The sequence below is a fragment of the Lampetra fluviatilis genome, chromosome 16 (genome assembly GCF_964198595.1).
Source record: "Lampetra fluviatilis chromosome 16, kcLamFluv1.1, whole genome shotgun sequence".
NCBI classification, from domain to species: Eukaryota; Metazoa; Chordata; class Hyperoartia; order Petromyzontiformes; family Petromyzontidae; genus Lampetra; species Lampetra fluviatilis.
Window position 1 is genome coordinate 10,761,015 of NC_136290.1, and position 21,194 is coordinate 10,782,208.

The window sequence follows — 21,194 nt, forward strand, 5'->3', positions numbered from 1 at the left end:
AGAAGGAAAGGCTCCCGCTGGACTGCGACGGGGTGGTCAGGACACGGCAGCACAGCAAGCGGGTTTATGATCCCGTCTGCTTAGCGGACCCATAGAAAGCGCTATTGGGTATCTACGCACGTGTGGGTGAGCTTACTCCGGGCACTCCAGGTGAGTCAGAGAAACATCCGCAGACTAGGTCAGGGATAAAATTTCGATTGAAAGCTTTCGTGCCTGCAGGGATTCATCTTCTTGGTTCTTTCGGTAAAGTCACGTAGAATGGAAATAATAAAATGATAAAAATAAAACATAATAAAATGTTTTAATAAAAATAAAACGTAATAAAATATTTTATTATGTTTTATTTTATTTATTTTATTATTTCCCTTCTACGTGACTTTACCGAAAGAACCAAGAAGATAGGCCAGGGATCTCAACTGCACTGTGCTTCTATGCCCTCGCGTCTATATTCTACTACGCCCATCGATTTGCACTGACCCACAATGTCAAGTTTGATCAGAATAACTCAGATTACCCAGTACTCATCCAGCAGTAGAATCGGCAAAACGGGGGCTGTGCGTTTACTGCACTGAGAACCAATGTTTCTTACTCATTATTGGGCTGATCTGGACTAAACAAACTCACGGTGAGATTTAAGGGGTAACGAAACAGATTGAATGCACGGGTGCTCAATACGAATTACATGCTGTACTCAGCTTGCCAGCCCATAACAGCAAGAGCAATTGGCTTGTGTGTGTGTGTGTGGATTATTGAGCTGTTATGCGTTGGGCTTAGGGAGCTTTCCTGCATGCAGCTAGTCCTAAAAAATATAGAGTAAATTGACCAAGTCGTTATTTTCGTTAGGTTGAGTCGCGCGTTCGTGCGTGCTTATTAATAGTTGTATATCTAGTCGTGGTTCATCATTATATAAGCGTCCATTGCAAAACACATACGACCGTGTTTCTCCACCCTGCCCAATAGCGCAGTCACACCGTCGTGAATTTTAAGTGCTGGTCCACAAACGCCAATGAAATTTACAAGTATTGATGCCGGATCAATGCGAACAAAAGCTTATGGGTCAGTTTGGGATAAATGGAGGGTGTCAGCAAATTCTAAAATAGAGCTTCACAGGTGAATGGCTTTGGAGATATCTGAGCATATTTCGTGTCAGCAAACACGGCTTCTGTATGATTTTAAAAACAAGCCTCAAATGCAAATAAAATTGAGTTTACTTAGACAACCATGCCAAGACATCAAAAGTGTATGGTAATATTCCCACGGTGTCAGGATGGTGGGCTGTAGTTGTCCTCGTAAAACATATGTTGAGCTCAATGGGCCTCAGAAGCTGAAATAAAGTCTGAGACTGAGTCGGTGTATATATAATGCAGCGCGCATGTTAAAGTACAGCGTGTCTACGAAGGTGTCATGAATGATTAAGTAACTGTAATTATTCATAATAAAGATTTTTTTGGGTCAGATCGCGTAAGTACAAATGTGTCGAAACATTTATACGTGCACAATCAAACCCAAAAACCTTTACTATGAATAATGTTGCTAAACTAACTGCAACTAGAACAGCCGTCTGCGTGGGGTCGATTATGTATATAAGGTTACAACGCACGCACCAATTCATATGAATATCGTCCCAGAGTCTTTCATCATGCTACATCCGCCCCGATGAAGCTGCGCGAGCCTCTGCGTTGGCGACTCGCGTCGTGGCGAGATTGCGGCTGCGATTGCTTCCAAGTGCCCTCGGTTGTTGCGTGCCCTTTGAAGGCCGCTGAGCGCTTTTCGTTTTCTTGTTTTGCGACCGGTTTACATTGGGCCCACGGGAAGGAAAGCGTCGCGAAACGACGTGTCGACGGCGACGTTCAAATTTTGCCGCACAATTTTAATGACTTAAAAATGGATGACACCTTTACGGACACCTCGTGTTTACAATCCTAGTGCACAATTATATTCCTCGTGTTTTTCGTTTTTATTCTTATTATTTTGCACCAGTTCTAACCAGATGCTGTAATTAAAACGTGTTATCCAAAAGAAAAAAGAACAACCTGTGACTCCGTTACAGATTTGCTAATGAATGTGTTCATACCATGGGAAGAAGTCCCGGTAAAATATAATACATTATAAAACCAGTGTAGATTTGTGCAGATGTAATGCATAGCTTTCCGATGTGTTTTCAGGTCGTACAGCATGTTGTTCGACGAGAAGCCTTCCTGAAGAAACTCCCAGCATGTGGAGTGAAACGTCGGACATCGTGCCGAACAGCACGCTGAAGTACAACCCAAAAAAAACATCGCAGAGCCAAATAAAACAAATAGCTTTGAGTTTGTCTTAGGTCCTGGTGTTTCTCAATAGGACCTGCATGGTTCGTCTGCATCAGCTAATTTCTGTTCCCTTGCATTCGAGCGTTTCCCCAATATTGCACTTCATCCATAATACAGGGTTTTTGTTGAGTTAGATCGTGTAAGCATATAAATGTGTCGTTAAACCCGCCACCACCCGACACAGCCAATTACTAAAATTTAGTGTCGCGTAAACAAAACGTGCCAATTCGTTACTAGTACAGCACACCGGTGTTTTGGAGAGCAAGGCCACAACATTTACAATCCGAGTACATTCCACTTCACTCTACGATTAGTTCACTCCATTTACACCCCCTCTGCAGAATGAAAAGTTCCAAATATATATATTTTTTTCCTGACTCACTGCTTTTAAGTGGTGCACTCGAATGAAAAACCAAGTGAGGCCCGTCTGTCCGCTGCAACTCGTCTTCACTTAACAATCGTCCCGGAGAATTTTGGAACGTTCCATTTTGTCTCGCTCTGGGGGGCGGGTGAGGGGGGGTGAAGTGACGTTGATGCACCAAATCGAGCTCGACGGGTTGGGGGTAAAAAGTCCGTTCCTGTCCAGCAGCCAGTACCGGATGATCCTAGAAGCAAAAGCAGCTACATATGTAGCTACGGGCCCCGCACTTTTAAGGACCCCGTGCTAAATGCTTTCAAGCTATGAATTCCGTCTTCTTGGTTCTTTCGGTAAAGTCACGTAGAAGCGAAATGATAAAATAATAAAAATTAAACATAATAAAATACAATTCTCACGACGTTTCGGCCACAACGCAAGCAGCCATCCTCAGGTGAAGAACAGGTCTGTCGGAAAGACAGCGTCTGAATGAACACGACCAGGCTTGGCAGCGTATATTGAAGCTGGGTTGGAGAGGAAAGAGCGCCTTGACGAAATAATTTGCATATCAAGAGGAATTTAGCATATTTATGGCAAATGCAGATATCGAAATCTATCAATTCCGGTTCAGTGATTCTGCACTTGCTCTATTACTATAGTACTATACTGCCTTCAACTTTTATGAATAACTGGGTGTTTAAGGTTAGCGATTAATCGTATTATCTGGCTGTTTAGCAAATGAAAAGCACAATTACTATACTATGCAAGTAAAAAAAATGGTGTTTTCATATTTACGTGTTGTTTTTTTTTCATTGAGGACCCCTTGATAACATCATGCTACAGGCCCCGCACTAGCTTCATCCGGTACTGCCAGCAGCTGTCTGCGAATTAAGCCGGAGACGATTGACTGTAGACGCAGGCCTCTTGCAGGAACCGAGACGGTCTATGACCAACGAACCCTGAAGCTCGTCACGCGTCAGAAGCTCTCAGCTTCTGCTGTGATGATGGGGCTCTGAGCCCAAAGCGCCATCGAGCAATTAATATTTTGCTTTTTGAAAAACATCTTGATAAATTATTTTTAAATTCTATTGTTGCTTGAAATTTTTCACTTTGAGTAGTTTATTTGTTTGCTTTTTTATTTTACACTCGGAGAGGAGGGTCGCTTACTGGGTATGTTGAGAGAAGACTCAATCGGAATACCAAGCGGTGTTACCCTTGCGCTACGAGGTGGCTAGGAGATGGCAGTGCAGCAATTGTTGAATCTATCTGTGTGCAGCTTTGTGTGAAACCTCCTCATATGTGATGCTCCAGTTTCCTCCCAAACACTCATATACGGAATTCACCAAACCATTAGCCCACCACTGATAACGACTTGTAAAACAGATATACAGCCCTTTGTCAATCCACAGCTGGATGAAGTCCTCACCATGCCGTATCAGTTTTGGGCGTTGTTTGACCATACTTCGCCGTGCATGTTGGTGAACGGAGTCGTGGGGATGTCAACAGCGGTTCGGACATCACTCATCATTGTTCGAGAATCAAACTCAGTGGACTCGCAGCATCACGTGAGGAACACTGATGTCATCACTGAATCGCATTTGAATATGAATAACATATTTTTTGTAAAAACCCAAAAAAATCGCTAAGGGAACGAATTGGCAGTGGTAGGCAAGCATGCATAAAAAACGTAATGTTTTTAAAAAATAAATAGAATCGAGTGATTACTACCCCCTGTACTCACTTGTGTCGTGAGTAGTCAAAGGTTATTGAGTGATTTGTAAAACTCATTTGTATGCAAAGCTGATAACTGGTAAAAGGCAAAAAAAAATGCTTTCGCTCTCCGTAACATCAATATCATGAATCCCAATAACTGCATAGCAGTAATGGTGAACTCAATCAAAATAATATTCATATATATTGCACTGCATATTTCGCCTAAGTTATATAAATGCTAACAATGTGAATTCAAAATCCAAAGATGCACATGACGTAAAAAATAAATCACTTACCCACTTATCTTATATACTGTACTGCGTTGCAAATAAAATACCACGTAAATAAATGATGATGAAAAACATATAATCGTTTTATCGAGGGGAATATCGGGGGGAAATAAACAGCTATCGATTAATCTCTCCACATCAAAAATAAAATATAAAATTTAGATTTAGCAAACAACTCACAATATGATAGCATATGGAATACAGGCGTTATTTTGATCAAAATAATTCTGCTGCGGTGGAGTAATGGTCAGAAGACTGGACTACAGCTATCGTGCTGTGACGGTTCCACCTGAAGACGGAAGCTTGTGTTGCCTCCGAAACGTCGTGATTTTTATTTTATTTTTATTTTACTTTAATTAATTGTTTTACCTACGTGACTTTACTCGGCGCACAACGACCGGAGGAGCATCCCCTCTGCTCGAAGTCACGTGGCAACTCTTGACGCCGCCGCCATCACCGGGCCACGTGGTGCCAAATCGCAGGAGCCGAGTCGGTGTGTCCACTACTGGGCTAGAATTGGAGCTCATTGGGCACTGAAAGTAAACGACGTGCGAGCGAGCATCATGCCATTCACAGATCAATGCGCGCGGCGGCCAATGAACTGCAACTGCGCTGTGCGACGGGGGGCCTGCGTTCACGCGCCTGTCCCCTGTCGCATTCGACCGCTTTAAATGAATCACCTGGCTTGCTTAGGCCACCGAGAGTGGGTTCGTCTAAAAACACCGGGCGCAGTGAAGTCCATTGCTCCTAGCGTAGCTTTAACTCCTCTTGTCAATGAACCACATGCAGACACAGCAGCAACGGCAGGGAATGGTGGTTCCAATGCAAGCATGCGTTTCTTTTTTAATATCTTGGTTTTTTTGCAACCTGATATTAACCTATTTACCTTCTTATCTTACCTTGAAATAATCCATATAGCGCCTTATCCAAGGTGATTTACGCAAGAATCGACAACAGCGCAACGTACGAATGTAACGGTGGAGATGAGGTGACTAAAACAGATGAGAGAGGGAGCAATGGGGGTACATCTGTGACGCGTGAAGTCGGTGAAAGCGAAAATTGATGACGGTCAATGATGATCCATGGATTAATTGAATGAATGGGGGAATTAGTAATAGACATAATGATGATCCATAGATTGATTGAATGAATGGGGGAATTAGTAATCGACATAATGAGAATATGAAGAGGGAACGGTGGTAACGATGGTAACGGTGGTAACGGTAGTAACGGTGGTAACGGTGGTGGTTACGAGGGGGAGATTAAGGGGGTGGTGGGGTGAGCTCGGGAACAATGAGATAGTTTTGAGTGTGGAGCGGAAGCTAGCGAGCGAAGGTTTCATGTGGAGGGGAGGTTTATTCCAGTGAAGGGGGGGGGTGAGAAGAGAGAGAGAGAGAGCGAAAGCGTGGATTGATCACAAGGTAGGTGCAGGAACAGAGAGAGAGACATCAAAGATTGAGAACGCAGAGGGCGAGAAGGCACATCGAACGATACAAGCGTGCTTGTATCATTAGTCGCCCATCACGTTCCTCTGCTGCCCCGGTAATATGAGGATGTATTGCTTATGACAATGATTTGTTTTTTGATATGGAGCCCTATACACCGGGGCATCTTGGAGAACGTTACATGACATCACATCTCAACACATTTCAGAAGGCACTCCTAACGGCAGCCTTGTGGGCACAAAGACGCTCAGCATCTGGCCTGCATGCGGACATTCATCTGCCAAAGGCAATGATTGCTATGTCTAATACCAATTGCTATATATAAACCTAATTGAGTAGTGTTATTCCAGAACTGTGCATATATACACATATATTTTTTCATTATGTTAAAATATTCTTATTTTTCCCCCCTCCTTTCGTTATAATTATGCTAATGTGTTTTATTAATGTATTTGCTTAAATGGTGTGTTTGGTATGCATTTCCAAGCTATTGTCTTATTTGCTGATTTTGTATAATTTTTTAATTTGTGCATTTTTGTTTTACACGTAAATAATTTCAGCGTATTAAATATAGAGAGTAAGCAGTTCTTCCTTACCACTTTTTTTTCTGCTAAAAAGAACATTAAAGACTGGTGAGAAATATAAAAATTCAAACACGTGCTGGTACAAATACACCAATATATATTATTTATTTCAGCAAATCTGGCTTCCACAACATGAAAGGCAAAGGACACAACGCCAATTAGCACCAATGATACAGGAATAAAAAAAAAAGTTGGCAGGTCAATTTGTCATTTATTTTTTCATGAAACTATAATTACCAAGGGTCTGATAGTACAGATTTCAGTAAAAACATCCATGAAACAGTGTGTTACAAAACTATACCTTTGTAATGCCATTTTAATTACCCTTGCTGGTTTTAATTGCTAATAATGGTTTAGGTTGTTGTGTTTTTTTTCAGCAGGGAAATGAGGAAGGTTGGTGGAATGGGATCATGCTTTCAGGATAGTATTTAGTTGCTATAAATATCCACGCGATAACATCGCCACTGTGGCTAGGAGATGTTAACTTCTTCGCCTGGTATACAGGCGGTCGTGGGTTCAAGGCTGATGTCTGCATATTTTGAGTTTGCATGTTCTCCCCGTGGTCACGTGAATTTTTCTCTGGGTCCTCCGGTTTTTCCCTCTACGTTTATAAACATGCGTTTAGAGTATTTTGCTGTTAGAAAAAAATGGCACGGGATAAGCCTCATATTCTTTGGGTTTTTCAGTAAAGTCACGTTGATACAACCTATCTACGTGATTTTACCGAAAGACCCAAATAATATGAATTGCTGCAGTCACGAAAGCTTTAAGTCAAGGATAAGGCCCTTGTTGGCCTGGTTGCATCTGAAAAAGATCTATATAGTTCCGTGGGCCTTACCTGGTAAAACAAAAAATTGTTTAGCTTAGGAGGGTGGGTGGGGTTAAGGAGATATTGACCATACTCTTAGTTTTTTCGGTAAAGTCACGTAAGTAAAAAATGAAATAAAAATTTATAAAAATAAATGTTTTATTTTAATTTAATTTTTTACCTACGTGACTTTACCGAACAAACTTAGAGTATGAATCCTTGCAGTCACGAAAGCTTCAAATCTAGATATTGACCAGCTGCTTAACACAGCGAGATGTAGAGTTGGATCAATTAAGCATTAACTTTGCTGCACTCTTCCAAGACGCCTTGGTAAAATTTAGAAGAGTAGACCAACACCCTCGAGAGGGGCTTTCTTAGAGTTCTTTATTGTGGGGGCCCTTGTGTCGACAGTCCCGTGATCAAACAATTACAGCGCTGCGTTATTTAACTTCACCTCCCCTTGCCCATAAACTTTGGCGCTCCACAGAGCCGGCTCACAAACCAGGGCTGTTTGCACTTTTACTGACATCGAAGATGGATGACTGCTGCCGTATATATATTGTTTTATTTTTACTCTTTGGTCATCACAAAACGGAAATCTCACATCACACCACCCTATCTGTTTTCTATTTGGTCAATGCAAACCCCATACACATTTCAGCTTCACTTTGGTTTTTTTTCAGGTTAGTTCAGCTAATTTTGTATTTTTTCCTTACGAATATCCAAACGTGACCGGTCTGTTTGCGCTGGGTAATGAAATTGGTGTGGCTATCCCGGCGGTGTTCATTTCTTGGTCTTCTAAGGGAAGTGATTATCAGAGAATATACAATTTCACCATGCAGCCCAAACCAGAAAACTGCACTTTGATCGTGAAGTGGTGAAAATTAAATTTCATATTATATCCCCCCGTCCCTTCTCTCTTTCCTAAACTGTTTAATTTTCATGTCCATTACAGTAACGTGTTAATTTGAAAAGTATGTACCCAGAGAATATACACCAAGCATTCGCAACACGTTGACCCATATTATGTGCATTGACAGTGCTTGGTCAATTCACTGTGTGATGAAGGCCTCCCCGTGTCGTGTTATTTGTCGATAACTCGCCATGCTGGTTAACGGGATATAAAAAATGGAGCTGTAGAAGATTGAAACATTTCATGCACATCGTGCTGACATTGTACCCCACTACAGACCATATCTATGGTATAACTATGTTTTTTACAGACCATACAGTAACTACTTGTATAACTATGGTTTTTTACAGACCATAACCATAATAATACACACACACATATACTACAACTTCAAATATCCGACCATCACATATCAGCCCTGACCAATTAACCGTCAACAGCCAGTGCAGTATTTGTGCATGGTGTACCTGTACGTTTCTATAGATGTTCACAAATATGACTTTTTTACATAGATTCATGTGTTCTCAAAATAACGTACATTTGTAATGACGGTAGAGTCTACCTGCGGTGTGAGTGGACTAGTGGCCACGGGAGGTAATGACATGGCAGTCAGCCTGCAGTACAAATGGACTAGTGGCCACTGGAGGTAATGACATGGCAGTCAGCCTGCAGTACAAATGGACTAGTGGCCACGGGAGGTAATGACAGGGGAGTCAGCCTGCAGTGTGAATGGACTAATGGTGGCCACGGGAGGTAATGACAGGGGAGTCAGCCTGCAGTGTGAATGGACTAATGGTGGCCACGGGAGGTAATGACAGGGGAGTCAGCCTGCAGTACAAATGGACTAGTGGCTACGGGAGGTAATGACAGGGGAGTCAGCCTACGGTGTGAGTGGACTAATGGTGGCCACGGGAGGTAATGACAGGGGAGTCAGCCTACGGTGCGAGTGGACTAGTGTTGGCCACGGGAGGTAATGACAAGGGATTCAGCCTGCAGTGTGATTGGACTGGTGGCTACGGGAGGTAATGACAAGGGATTCAACCTGCAGTGCGAATGGACTAGTGGCCACGGGATGTAATGATAAGGGAGTCAGCCTGCAGTGCGAATGGACTGGTGGCTACGGGAATGACCGAAAACAGGAGCGTGGCCAGGTGACGGAAAAGGATGGTGGAGTCAGCTAGTAGAGCGAGCGGTCTTGAACCATCGAGAAGGTTCGGGAATGGGGGCGTGGCCTCGGACCGTATATAAGGGAGATGTGTGGGAGACTCAGAGCTGTTGCAGTGGGGGTCTCCGCTGTTCGAGTGTGAGCACGTGGCTCCTTAAATAAGGAAACCATTATGGGAACCTCATTTGCCAGTAAAAATATGATAATTGGTTCTTTACCCTTCTATCTGGCAGATAGAAGGGTAAAGAACCAATTATCATAAGGAAACCATCTCAAGACAAATGCGTCGAAAGTCGTCATGACACATTCACTAGCTTCTAGAGCACAGGGAAGCATTCCCTTATCTTTAAAGTAGAGTGTAATTTCTTATTTCCAACAACATATTTGTGCATGGTGTTGGAACTAATGTTCTATACTCACAAGACCTTATCACATATATGCTTATACATCGGTGAGAGCCAGTCAAATATGCTGCGGTGCACTATATCTGTGTATATATATAATATTTGTCCTTTATAAATAGATCATTCGCTTTGAGAGAGGGAGAGAAAAACCAAAAACAATCGAGTGCTCAGCCAGGAGGCTTCCATCACAAAGAGCAGATAAAATAACTCTTGCCCTTAGCCACATCACCTACATCTAGGAGGTGTTTGTTCCAAAAGCGGAAATAAGATTGAAACACCATTCTATTCAGTCGCTAGAAATAACTAAACTTGTTTTCATGGCTTCTGAGGAGGGCAAGGGTGGAGGGATGGGGGAGGGTTACAATTATATTTTTTTGTGATATATACACCAGGGGGTTCATTCAGAGAAACCCGTGACGGTATACTGTACAGGGTAATGTGGACCGACATGGGAATGTACTTGACCTTTACTCTGCAATTCTTTCGGTAATCATCTTGTGGCCAACGTGGGTCCGCCCGTGGACAATCTTTTTGAAAGGGGAATGACCAAGCCTGCACAGGAGCTTGTTTTCAATTGAATAACAAATGGTTCTGATTGTGTACGTTTTTGTTGTTTAAAGAGCCGAGTTCTCAGAGGCAATGCTCGTGAGGACACCTTTGGCACCGTAAGCACGCTGGGGTAAACATGAACGGCGAGCGATACTCAGGGCTTCATTTCCTCACTCGATATGCTCACGGCACACTTGCTGGTTTGGAGTCGGGAAAATCACCATGAGGCACTGTCACTAAATCACGAGGTACAGCCTGTTCATCATATCTTATATTCCTATAATGATACGAACAGGATTCAGAAGACGTAACGAGGACAAAATAAGGCGGGATGGATGTGGCGTGACAATCGTTACTGGAACAGCGCGTTCTCCGACCTGATTCGGGCTGAAATTTAGAATTGGCGACACCACAATTCAAATGTTACAAATAAATGACGGTCGTAGAAAAAGAATTACAATAAACTCACAAAAAACAATCACGGAACATCATGATTAATTTCACAGTACTTGCGGCATATTCAAACTAAGTTAGTGGCTGTGCGGCTATTAGCAAACAAATATTTGTTCTATGCACTTGAAGGCACAAAAGGACAGCATGATATTTTTTGCCGCACGGCGGAAATAACTTAACGCAGTGCCCCCCTCTCGGATTTGCCAGCAAAGTCCTCCCCCGCTCTGCGCACGTGGCATTCTAATCCGAAACACTTAAATGCAGGGCCCATCAAGCTGATTCACGCTCTCCGTCTCGCGCCAATGCAAATGCGCGTTTACACCGAGCATACATTACCAAGAACGGTTGCCGTCGGCTGCTCGGCCCGTGACGGCCACCGCTGTTGCAAGGGTTTTTTTGTTTGTTTGTTGCGCGGCTCCAACAAGCGCAGGCCCGTGAAACAAATCTCAGCAGTGCCCCCCCCCCCTCGATGGCCACGTGCCCAGAGCCCCCCACTCCACCCACCCCACCCCCGTGGCGTCCCATCCATCACCGGTCCGCTCGTTTCACTCTAAAGATTCCCCCGGATGGTAGAGCGGCGTGCTTCAGGTGCGCTCCGAAAATAAAAAAAAATAAAAGAATGACTCACGCTAGGGGAAAGGCATTGTCTTCCCAAAAGTAATTATATTCTTTTGTTTCACTACAAAGCCCCGTTGATATTTTGTTTTTGTTTCTTTCAACTCTTTCATTCAAAGGTTAAAGACATAAAGGCACTGCCCTGCAATTTCTCGCCCGTGCCACCGCTGGCTGAAGAGCCTCCACACGAGAGGGAGCTCTAGAGAGGCCCTCTACGAGTATACATTCGTCTATTCCTCCGTGCTGGCAAAATATCTTGGAAAAAGTGGTAGTACCCACACTTTACCTCACCGCACACGGCCTGCCAATTGACTCACTGTGGTGTACCCATTTATAAATCGAGGTGGATGGAAACAAAAGGAAATGTTTAGAAACTCGCAGCATTATTTCAATTACCGTGCCGGGAGATAAAACCGGTGACCTCTACATCACAAATCACGTGTGTTAACAATGAAACAATGGCAGCAGTTCAATCACAATGCCCTTCATACTTATGAGTCTGAAGACCAATTTCGAGGACGGTCCTGCTTTACGATGTTTTGACAATAACATTACAACGAGTGTTTGAGATGTGCGGAGAAAACCAAAGCATATGGGGTCATAACACTCACATGTCTACATTTGTAGTTTCAATAATCCATTGCTCTACTCTCACCTCCTATTCCAGTAAAGTATATCGGTTCAACTGTTTGGCTGTTTCCATATTCGAGTATTTAGAGGAAGCTTGTGTGCCTGCAGAAAACCCCACGTGTCTACGAAGAGAAAACATTCGCTCTCTACACAGTTAGGTCATAAACCTACTTGATGTACTCATTCTGAAAAGGCAGCTCATTCGATGCCCTGGGGATAAGTATCTGCAGTGGTGGCGCTAGGCATAAGCTCAGGTGCTGAAGCAAGCCCAAGGGGGCCCATGATTCATGGAAAAAATAGGGGTGTATCAAATATAACCTCAAATTAAAATCCTAATAAACTCAACAAGCCAATTTATTTTTCGATTTAAAGCTTGCGTGACTGCAGGGATTCATCTTCTTGGTTCTTTCGGTAAAGTCACGTAGAAGGGAAATAATAAAATAATAAAAATAAAACATAATAAAATAATTCTCACGAAGTTTCGGCCACAACGGAAGCAGCCGTCCTCAGGTGAAGAACAGGTCTGTCGGAAAGACAGCGTCTGATTCAGACACTGTCTTTCCGACAGAATTATTTTATTATGTTTAATTTTTATTATTTCCCTTCTACGTGACTTTACCGAAAGAACAAAGAAGATGAAGTCAATTTATCTCCCTAATATCTCTCTTCTCCGTATCTCTCTTCTCTTGCACCTCTGATTAGCACTGTCGGCTACGTACGGTGCAAAAGAAGTTCAACATACATACGCGAATACTCTCATCGCATTACCGTCTCAAAGTGTGTCGAAATTTCTCTCGTCTCACGACATCTACATCTCTTGTTCATATATCTTCTGTCATCTTGCTAGGATTTAATGAATTGCAGGGGGGGGGGGGAGTGGGGGGGAGGAGGGAAGGGGGTTCAATGGGCTAGCACCCCCAACCTGAGCATCCACAAAGACAAAGGCGTCGGTCACACGCTGGGCTTAACTGTGCTCAATCCTTTAGCAGAAAATTTCATAGAGGATAACTGTTTTTTTTTTTCCGTATCAAAATGAAAACGCTGAAACTGAACCTTTGATAGACAGACCCGCATTATGTGGTATATATATTAAAGATCACTTTAAAGAGCCAAGTGCGGCCTGCGTTCGAGTCAAATTATGCATGGCAAAAAAAGAGAGCCGTAGAAGTTGAGTAGAGCCAGACCGAGAGAGGCGCGCAGCTGAACCGTCACTTCACAGCATCCCTCGCTCCGATATTCACGACCTCACGTGCCCGGCAACTTTTTAAATCCTTTATATTAAGTTCGCTTGCTTACTTGCGTGCTTGCTTACGACTGTGCAAATCTTTCGGTCGTTTTTTAACCCACTTCCCGTGATCCAATCGAGCTGACATTTTGCACACAGACTCTTTGTGCGTGACAATTAATGTTCGTGATTTTTTTTTCAAAATGTTACACTTTTTAGGACAAAAATATTATATTTAATTACCAATTGCTTAATGGTGCAATGCAATCGTCTGACACATAGGTGGTAGCCATCTCAAGCCAGAGGACGAGAGGACTCTAGCCACCACGCATATAAAGGATTTATAGTGAAAAACTTTGTTTTTACTGGTTATACTTATTACAAAATGAAAATCGGACTCACCCCCACTCGAAAATAAACACCTGCCTGCCACTCGTCATCGCAACAACACCCCAGGACATGCCCACACCCTGTGCCAACATTGCCTTCAAGGACATTGCACATTAATTGACTTACGGGGCAAAGGCGGGAGGGATAAACGTACATAGAAAGCTGCGGGGGGTGTGGGGGGGGATGGATGAAGGAGGTGGACGAGGGTTTGTCAAAGGAGACACCGTTCATTACGCAAAGCGAGGCGAAGGGGTTACAAAAAGGCACTTACGTCGACATTTCTTGCAGCATTTGTTGGGGATGAATATGGCAGCGGAGTCCGAAGGACACTGCAGCGCAGGGCACGCAAGCTGCTCGCACTCCACGCTCCCATTCTGCAAGGTAGAAGCGTTGACTCCATCAGGATGTTATTTACCCATTGGTAACAACACAAAAACTCCCCGGGGGGCTGCCCAGAGCTGAGCTGGTCTGCCCAAGTTAAGGAGCATCGAGAAGACGTACGGTGCATTGCGCTCGTTGGGCCAGAAGAGCCTCACCGAATCTCGGGACCTTTTTGTTTGCGGGAGAGTCCCGCCAAAGGTTTTTTTGCTGTAAGGGCCGACGATTTGCTGCATTCCGAATTTGGCAAATTTGTGACCGTGACGCTGGCACACACGAGGGGCCTACTCTTGGGAATGGCGTCACGGGATCTTTGACGTCCTCTGTGAAGCAGGCGGCAAGTAGTAGCTTTCTGGATTATACACCCGCAGTGATGATCAGGGCAGTCGCTGAAATCAAACAGTGGACCTCTGCAACAAGCAGCCAACGCGATACCGCTAGGCCACGTCACCAACCCATGACATCACGCTTTGATGCCACAAAGAAAAATTGTCAATAGTACGGAAGTTTCAGAAAGCCAAATTAACTAACGATCAGACAATTACAGGTGCATTGCTCATGCAAGGTGCAGCCCTGACATTGTTTTCTCATGTCACTGCTGGTGGAAAGACCTATCCTCAAGGGAGCTCTAGTGGGAATTTTGGCCTACTCTTCCATTCTGGCCAAATGTCATTGGAAGAGCTGCGAGTACCTACGCTCTACCCCACCACACATGACCTGTCGATCAATCATTTGCGGTGTACCCATTCATACTGGCAAGTGGACAGAAGCGGCGGAATTTTAAGAAACTTCCCCCGTTGTTCCAACTGGCACGGCCAGAGTTCTAATGGGAGCAGTAATCTCTGGACTGCAAGCCCAGGGTGCTAAAAATCACACCACGGCCGGTATCCTATTGCTCATGCACCGTTGCCAATGTGGCAACGTGAAACCGACAAAGGTGAATAATGAGCATCCCAAAATGTGTTACGTGGCAAAATGTCAAAAGTGTCAAATAAAGCACATGAAGGAGACAGGCGATTGGAGCAAGTGATATAACATTGCCGAGCACGTGTCAGTGTGGACGAAACGAGATTAACGTTGACGCAAATCTAGCATCGTTAATGCCAACTCACTCTCAGTGCATCGTACCGCTTAACAAAATGCAGGCCCATTCCTGAGAAAAACATCACGTTACCATCTACCGTGCGCGGCACGCACATTCATTGTCTGAGAAATTTGCAATCGAGGTCGCGAACACGAACAGAATGGCAGCTTTTAGCACTTAGATAACTCACCGATGGCACACAAAGGCAACAAGTCACTGCCGTAAGTGAATAGTTGACATAGATGACATACAATATTTAATGTAAATAGCATGCATTAAGAGTGATGATGCCAGTATGAATAAGTACTAGCTGCCATCGGCTTCATTTATGGGAATTAATTTAGCAATTTGAATAAGAGACAGTGATCACGTAAAGTATTGATGGCATGCCTTCACTGGTAATTCATAACTGGCAGCGACCTGATGATTCCTTGCTTTCCAATCTACGGTCGTGTCATTTATAAAGGGAATGAGAAATGTGTTTGTGGACTAAATAACGTTATAGAATTATAAATGTCCTATCCAGAAAACTGGTAAACCCATCCATAATGCTGGGTAGACTAAGGCTGGGGTGGGGTGGGGTGGGGATGAGGGAGGGATTTGGCACCACAGTGGCGAGATGTTAACTCCCTCGTCTGGTACACAGGAGGTCGTGGGTTCGATCCCAACAATGACGCCTGCTGTATATTTGGAGTTTGCATGTCTCTCTCCCCGTGGTCGTTTCTTCGGGTCCTCCGGTTTTTCCCTCCACATTTAGAATCAACGTCACGCGTTTAGGGTATTTGGCTGCTATACATTTCCACGTGATAAGCCACTTCTTTGGACTATCATTTGTGGCCATGCCGCTTTTGAAAAATAGCTATATAGCTCGGTGGACCTTATTTAAAATAAGTAATAGTTTCGTTTATTTAAGCACCGTTGTACAACTTGTGCGACAGGAGATCGAACCGCCGACTTCTAGAATGCAGGTCCATGATGGCTTCCCTGTAATTTGTACAGAGAGTGAGCAATCTGTTTTTGGAATCGGCGGTGTTGTAAAAAAGAAAAAAACCCCATAAATTTTCCTGCAATCGTGGTCACGAAAGCTCTGTATTATTAAAACATAAATTATTTTGACAGACAGCCAGACAGATGGAAGAATAAATGAAATATCTGCCACAGACTGCTGCCTGGTACCTTGCATGAGCAGATCTTACAGCCCGTCTCCCAGCGCTGCCCCTCTGTGTACGTGACTTCTTCCACTCTGCACGTCAGCTCACAACGACAGTTTGCCATCTCGGCCAGGCGGTGTTCAGCACCTCTTAGCTGGTGGACAGCACACACAAACACAACAATAACAGCTGCCATTTGCCACTAACTTATGGTGATGTCACCCCAACACGTGTGCCAGGCTAGGTGCTCTTTGAGGAACTCGCATACAATGCATACGCACACAAACATCAACCATTGCATGCAATTATACACATATACCCGTGTGCAGATACAAACGTGCGCTTGCACGCAACGACATGAAGACAAATATCCCCGGTACAGCCTGAACAGACTGTTGGGGCAAGTCCAATTAGTAAGCACCTATGAAGGCCGGCACGGCACAGGAAGGGGGTAGCAAGGGACATTCCCAGCCACCTTTGTCTCCCCCAGTGCTCATGTTTGCACTTCACACCAGGTACTCATTTAAGGATGAGTCGACCTACAGTAGGAGAGGCCCAGCACCAAGTAAAATATTAGTCACTATTATTGGTCGTGGGTGGGAATTGCACGTAAGCAGACGCTCAAAGCACGGGCACATACATACACACATACATATGCAGACACACGAATTCACACACGTGACCTTGGTTCCTTTGGCTAAACAGAGCCTGATACAAAATGCCAGTTACACGACAGTGATTTCAGTGAAAAGCCAGCCATTATTGTATTTCTAGCCAGAGAATGTTGCGATATTCCACACGTTCAAACTTAGAGCAGCCAAATGCTCCGAACGCACGTCGATATTAAATGTGGAGGGAAAAACTGGAAGACCCGGAGAAAAACGCACATGACCACGGGGGAAAGATAGAGAGACATGCAAAGTCCTTATATACAGCAGACGTCAAGGTCGGGATCGAACCCACGACCTCCTGCGTACAAGGCGAGGGATTAAACATCTCGCCACCGCGGCGCCACCATGCAGCCCAAGCCTGTAACACCTGCTATTCCCCAGACGTTTTCTATCAACGTTATAACCAAACTCACCGCTGCTTACCGATGAAGATGCGATGGGATTGGGTGCATTCGGAATAATTTGCTCTGGATTATGCGCGCGTGTGGGGCGTTTTGTCAATCCACTGCTAGATAAGTGGAGGCGGGGAGCATGGACGCGATGGCAACACAAGTACAGTCGAACAAGAGGAGTTGAATCCCAGCATTATTTTGACCACCACATAGCACAGTCCTGTATTCGCATGGTGGTCACCTATCCGAGGTCCAGCCAGGCTCAAATCTGCTTAGCTTTTGAAATCTAGCAAGAATCGTGCACATTTCCAGGCGATAGAAATAAATGAATATCCAGAAACTCCATATCTTGGGGAAAGCTATTTTTTTTGGCGTAACGCTTTGAAATGTTACTAACTTGCGATCGCCTGCGCGTATAAAGGCGGAGATAATTTAGAGCAGTCTCGAATGGAATAGGACGGCTCGCAACATTGCCCGTCGCCTGTTGCATAACACGGGTCATTGGCACGAATCACCGCAGTGGCGCCTTCCCGCTAACGTCACAGCGTCGTTCAAAAACGCCGCGAGTGAGACCATTACTCCCCGCAGGCTGCCGACTGCGTCTACCCTGTGAGCAAGGGGGGGGTGGGGGGGGGTTCCACGTACGGAGTGGAAGCGCAAAATTAAAACACCCCCCCCCCCCTGTGGAGCAAAATGCGTTCAAATGTACTGATGTGGTTCAAAAATCATTGAAGCAATACGCGTCGCTATGTGTGTTGGGGTTGGAGGGGCGGAGAGGGGAGCGGCGGTGCAGTGGTTCAAGCACAGCATGACGAACCTGACGACCCCAATTTAATTCCAGGCCGCGGTTTTCATCAGCGGCGAGTGATATCACGTCGTGGTTATTTGGCTGCTGCTATCACATTGTCCACGCGATGAGCAACTTGGTTGAGCTTTCATTTGTGGCCAGGTCGCTTTTGAAAAATAGCTGTATAGCTCAGTGGGACTCATGTGGTAAACTATTTTTTTTTTAAACAGTTAAATAGTTTTCAACGCTCTGGGATGCAGGCGATGTGATCACACGGATGTGCGCGGCGATGTCACCACCGAGCTCTCGCCAAACCGTTCCCCAGCCAGCAAAGCTTTTTTTTGTTTCGTTTGTAGACAAAAAAAACTTGAACATTCCTTGGTAGAAGAGGATTGAAAAGGAATTCGAATTTACCATCCGATAACTTGATGCTGTACAAGGAGGTAAGCGAACACATGACACGTTTATACAATCACAATTTAGGCAATATAAAAACTCCTTCGCATAAAATACATTTAACTGCAAGCATCTGCATAAAAAATGATTATTTTCCAATGCATATGTGTTGCCTTATTCGATTCCTTAATGTGACCTCTGCAGACACTTGACTCAATATATATGCCACAATGGAAAAATTATAAAGAATGATTCCTGACTCCAATGATGACCCCAGAATCGTAATAATGCTTCAAATCATGAAAGGAGGTGAAACGTTGGCTGCCTAATAACAGTAATATTTCTTTTGACACCGCCTTATTTAATACGGGCAACAAAAAAAAAATCGACTGTGGCTCTCATTGTTATGAGGATTAATGTGGAAAGCCCAATGTGCATTTGGAGCCACTTTAAAACAGGCAGATGCATCGATGGCATTTCTTTCACTTTTCAACACTCTCAGCAGATCATTGCAAGCAGATCGTTAGTCAGGTAGCATTTCCATATTTTTTTTTAGTTACTTGTATGTTTTTTACTCTTTTGCTTCTCATATTTTTTGCCGACCGTAAAACATTACATCAATAAAGCTTTCTGCCATTAAAAGTGTGGCGCATATTTCACAACAAGATCAAAATTAACAGCTCCCATGCGAAGTGCCTGCCATCAACATCGGGGTTCAATTTTAACTGCTCAATGACCAGCGAAGTAATCCATCTCTCACTCTCCTGAGAATCGGCGTAAGATGCTGTGCATGTCTAAATATATTTACAGTGTGTGGGGGAGCGGTGGCACAATGGTTAGCGCACAGCTCTACGAACACAGCGACCAAAGTTCGAGGAACATTCACGGCCAATAACAGTGCCGGATATTTGAATCCGTCCTGTGCCTCCCCTAGGATCGACTCAGCCTCAAATGAGCACCTGGCATGGTGTGTAAAGATCAGCACCACCCACCCCGTCGCATGCCGTGCCGGTCTTAACAGCGATGCAACCAGTTCATGTGCAGGCGCTAGGTGGATTGCTACATCGCAGGATCGTGAGAACGTGACAGCGGCTTGGCGAAACTGTCATCCAGCAGTAGATTGATGATGATGATGATGGGGCATAGAAAGGGGGGGGGGGGGGGCGGGTGGAAAGTAGTAGGAAGTAGGAGGAAGGGGGTGTATGCAGTTTATAATCTGTATAATGAGAAGGTCAGTGTAATTTTTCGATTTAAAGCTTTCGTGATGGCAGGGATTCATCTTCTTGGTTCTTTCGGTAAAGTCACGTAGAAGGGAAATAATAAAATAATAAAAATAAAACATAATAAAATAATTCTCATTGTGAGAATTATTTTCTTATATTATATTATTTTATTATGTTTTATTATTTTATTATTTCCCTTCTACGTGACTTTACCGAAAGAACCAAGAAGAAGGTCAGTGTAGTTAAGGCGTTTTTTCCCCATCATCCTATTTTCCCGGGGAGTGTGGGAGGTGGGAGCAGCTCCCCGACAATGATGAGCCGCCACCGAGTGCAGGGCATCTCAGCAGACTGAGCAGACGCCTTCAGAGCTGAAGTTCATGAGTTGGCGTGCATGAAGGTTCTCCAGGGTTATGTGCATTTGAGTTGGGGGTTTTCACGCGGTGTGACCTGTAATACACAATGCGTCCCAGATCTGCGCATGTGTGTGCGCAATTTTCAATCACAAAAAAAAATTCGGAATGCTTTAGCGGTAATATATATATGCACAAATGAACAAAAAATATAATTCCACACCGGTTTGATTAACCTACCGCTGTAGAAAACATTTCACTGTACGTTTTCTCACCACTCCCTTCGAAGAAGATTGCATGCATTATACTAACTTACCAGCGTTTTCAAGGCACCGTATTATGGAGTGCATTCTATAACCATCAGTCAACCTGGCTCACATCGCTCTGCTGTGGAGAAGAAACATTCTTCCGTTGCGGGGCACAGTGAATGATGATAGTGGTGAGTTATTTCAATGCACGCTGCGTGCAGCTGCACAAAACATTTTTTTTGCAAACGCCTTAAAAATATGCACATCCATTGTTCTCCTCCTTCGCAAGTTACATTTTAAGGTAAAGGTGCAGCCCTGCAATTCCTTGCTCATGTCACTGCTGACGGATGGGCTTTGAGGGTGTTTAGATTGCTCTTCCACAGTGGCCAAGCATCTTGGAAGGGGTCAGTGTACCCACACTTTACCCCACCGTGCCCGACCTACCGATGACTAACTGTGGTCGCACACATTTTACGATTGCGTTTGACAGAGGCGGGGAGGAAATGTAATAAACTCGCACCATTGCTTCAACTGCCGACTTTTTTCATCCTCATCGGACTTTCATCCTCATTAGGACTCATCACTAGAGTCAGTCCACCATCCCAACGGGAAGCGGTGAGACAAAGACACCACTGTGGACCAGTTTCGTCTGCATTAGGACCCATC

At 44.3% G+C, this 21,194-nt stretch overlaps 1 protein-coding gene across 1 annotated transcript in view; it reads right to left on the reverse strand.

The window, feature by feature from the left end:
• The window catches only part of NELL1 (neural EGFL like 1), a 114,110-nt gene that overhangs the window by 60,467 nt on the left and 32,449 nt on the right, over positions 1-21,194 (reverse strand). Inside the window, exons 8-9 of the mRNA XM_078863702.1 lie at positions 16,487-16,615; positions 14,120-14,222 (exon numbers count right to left, since the gene is read on the reverse strand). Coding sequence (XP_078719828.1) covers positions 14,120-14,222; positions 16,487-16,615 — 232 coding nt within the window. The remainder of the gene's footprint in view (positions 1-14,119; positions 14,223-16,486; positions 16,616-21,194) is intronic.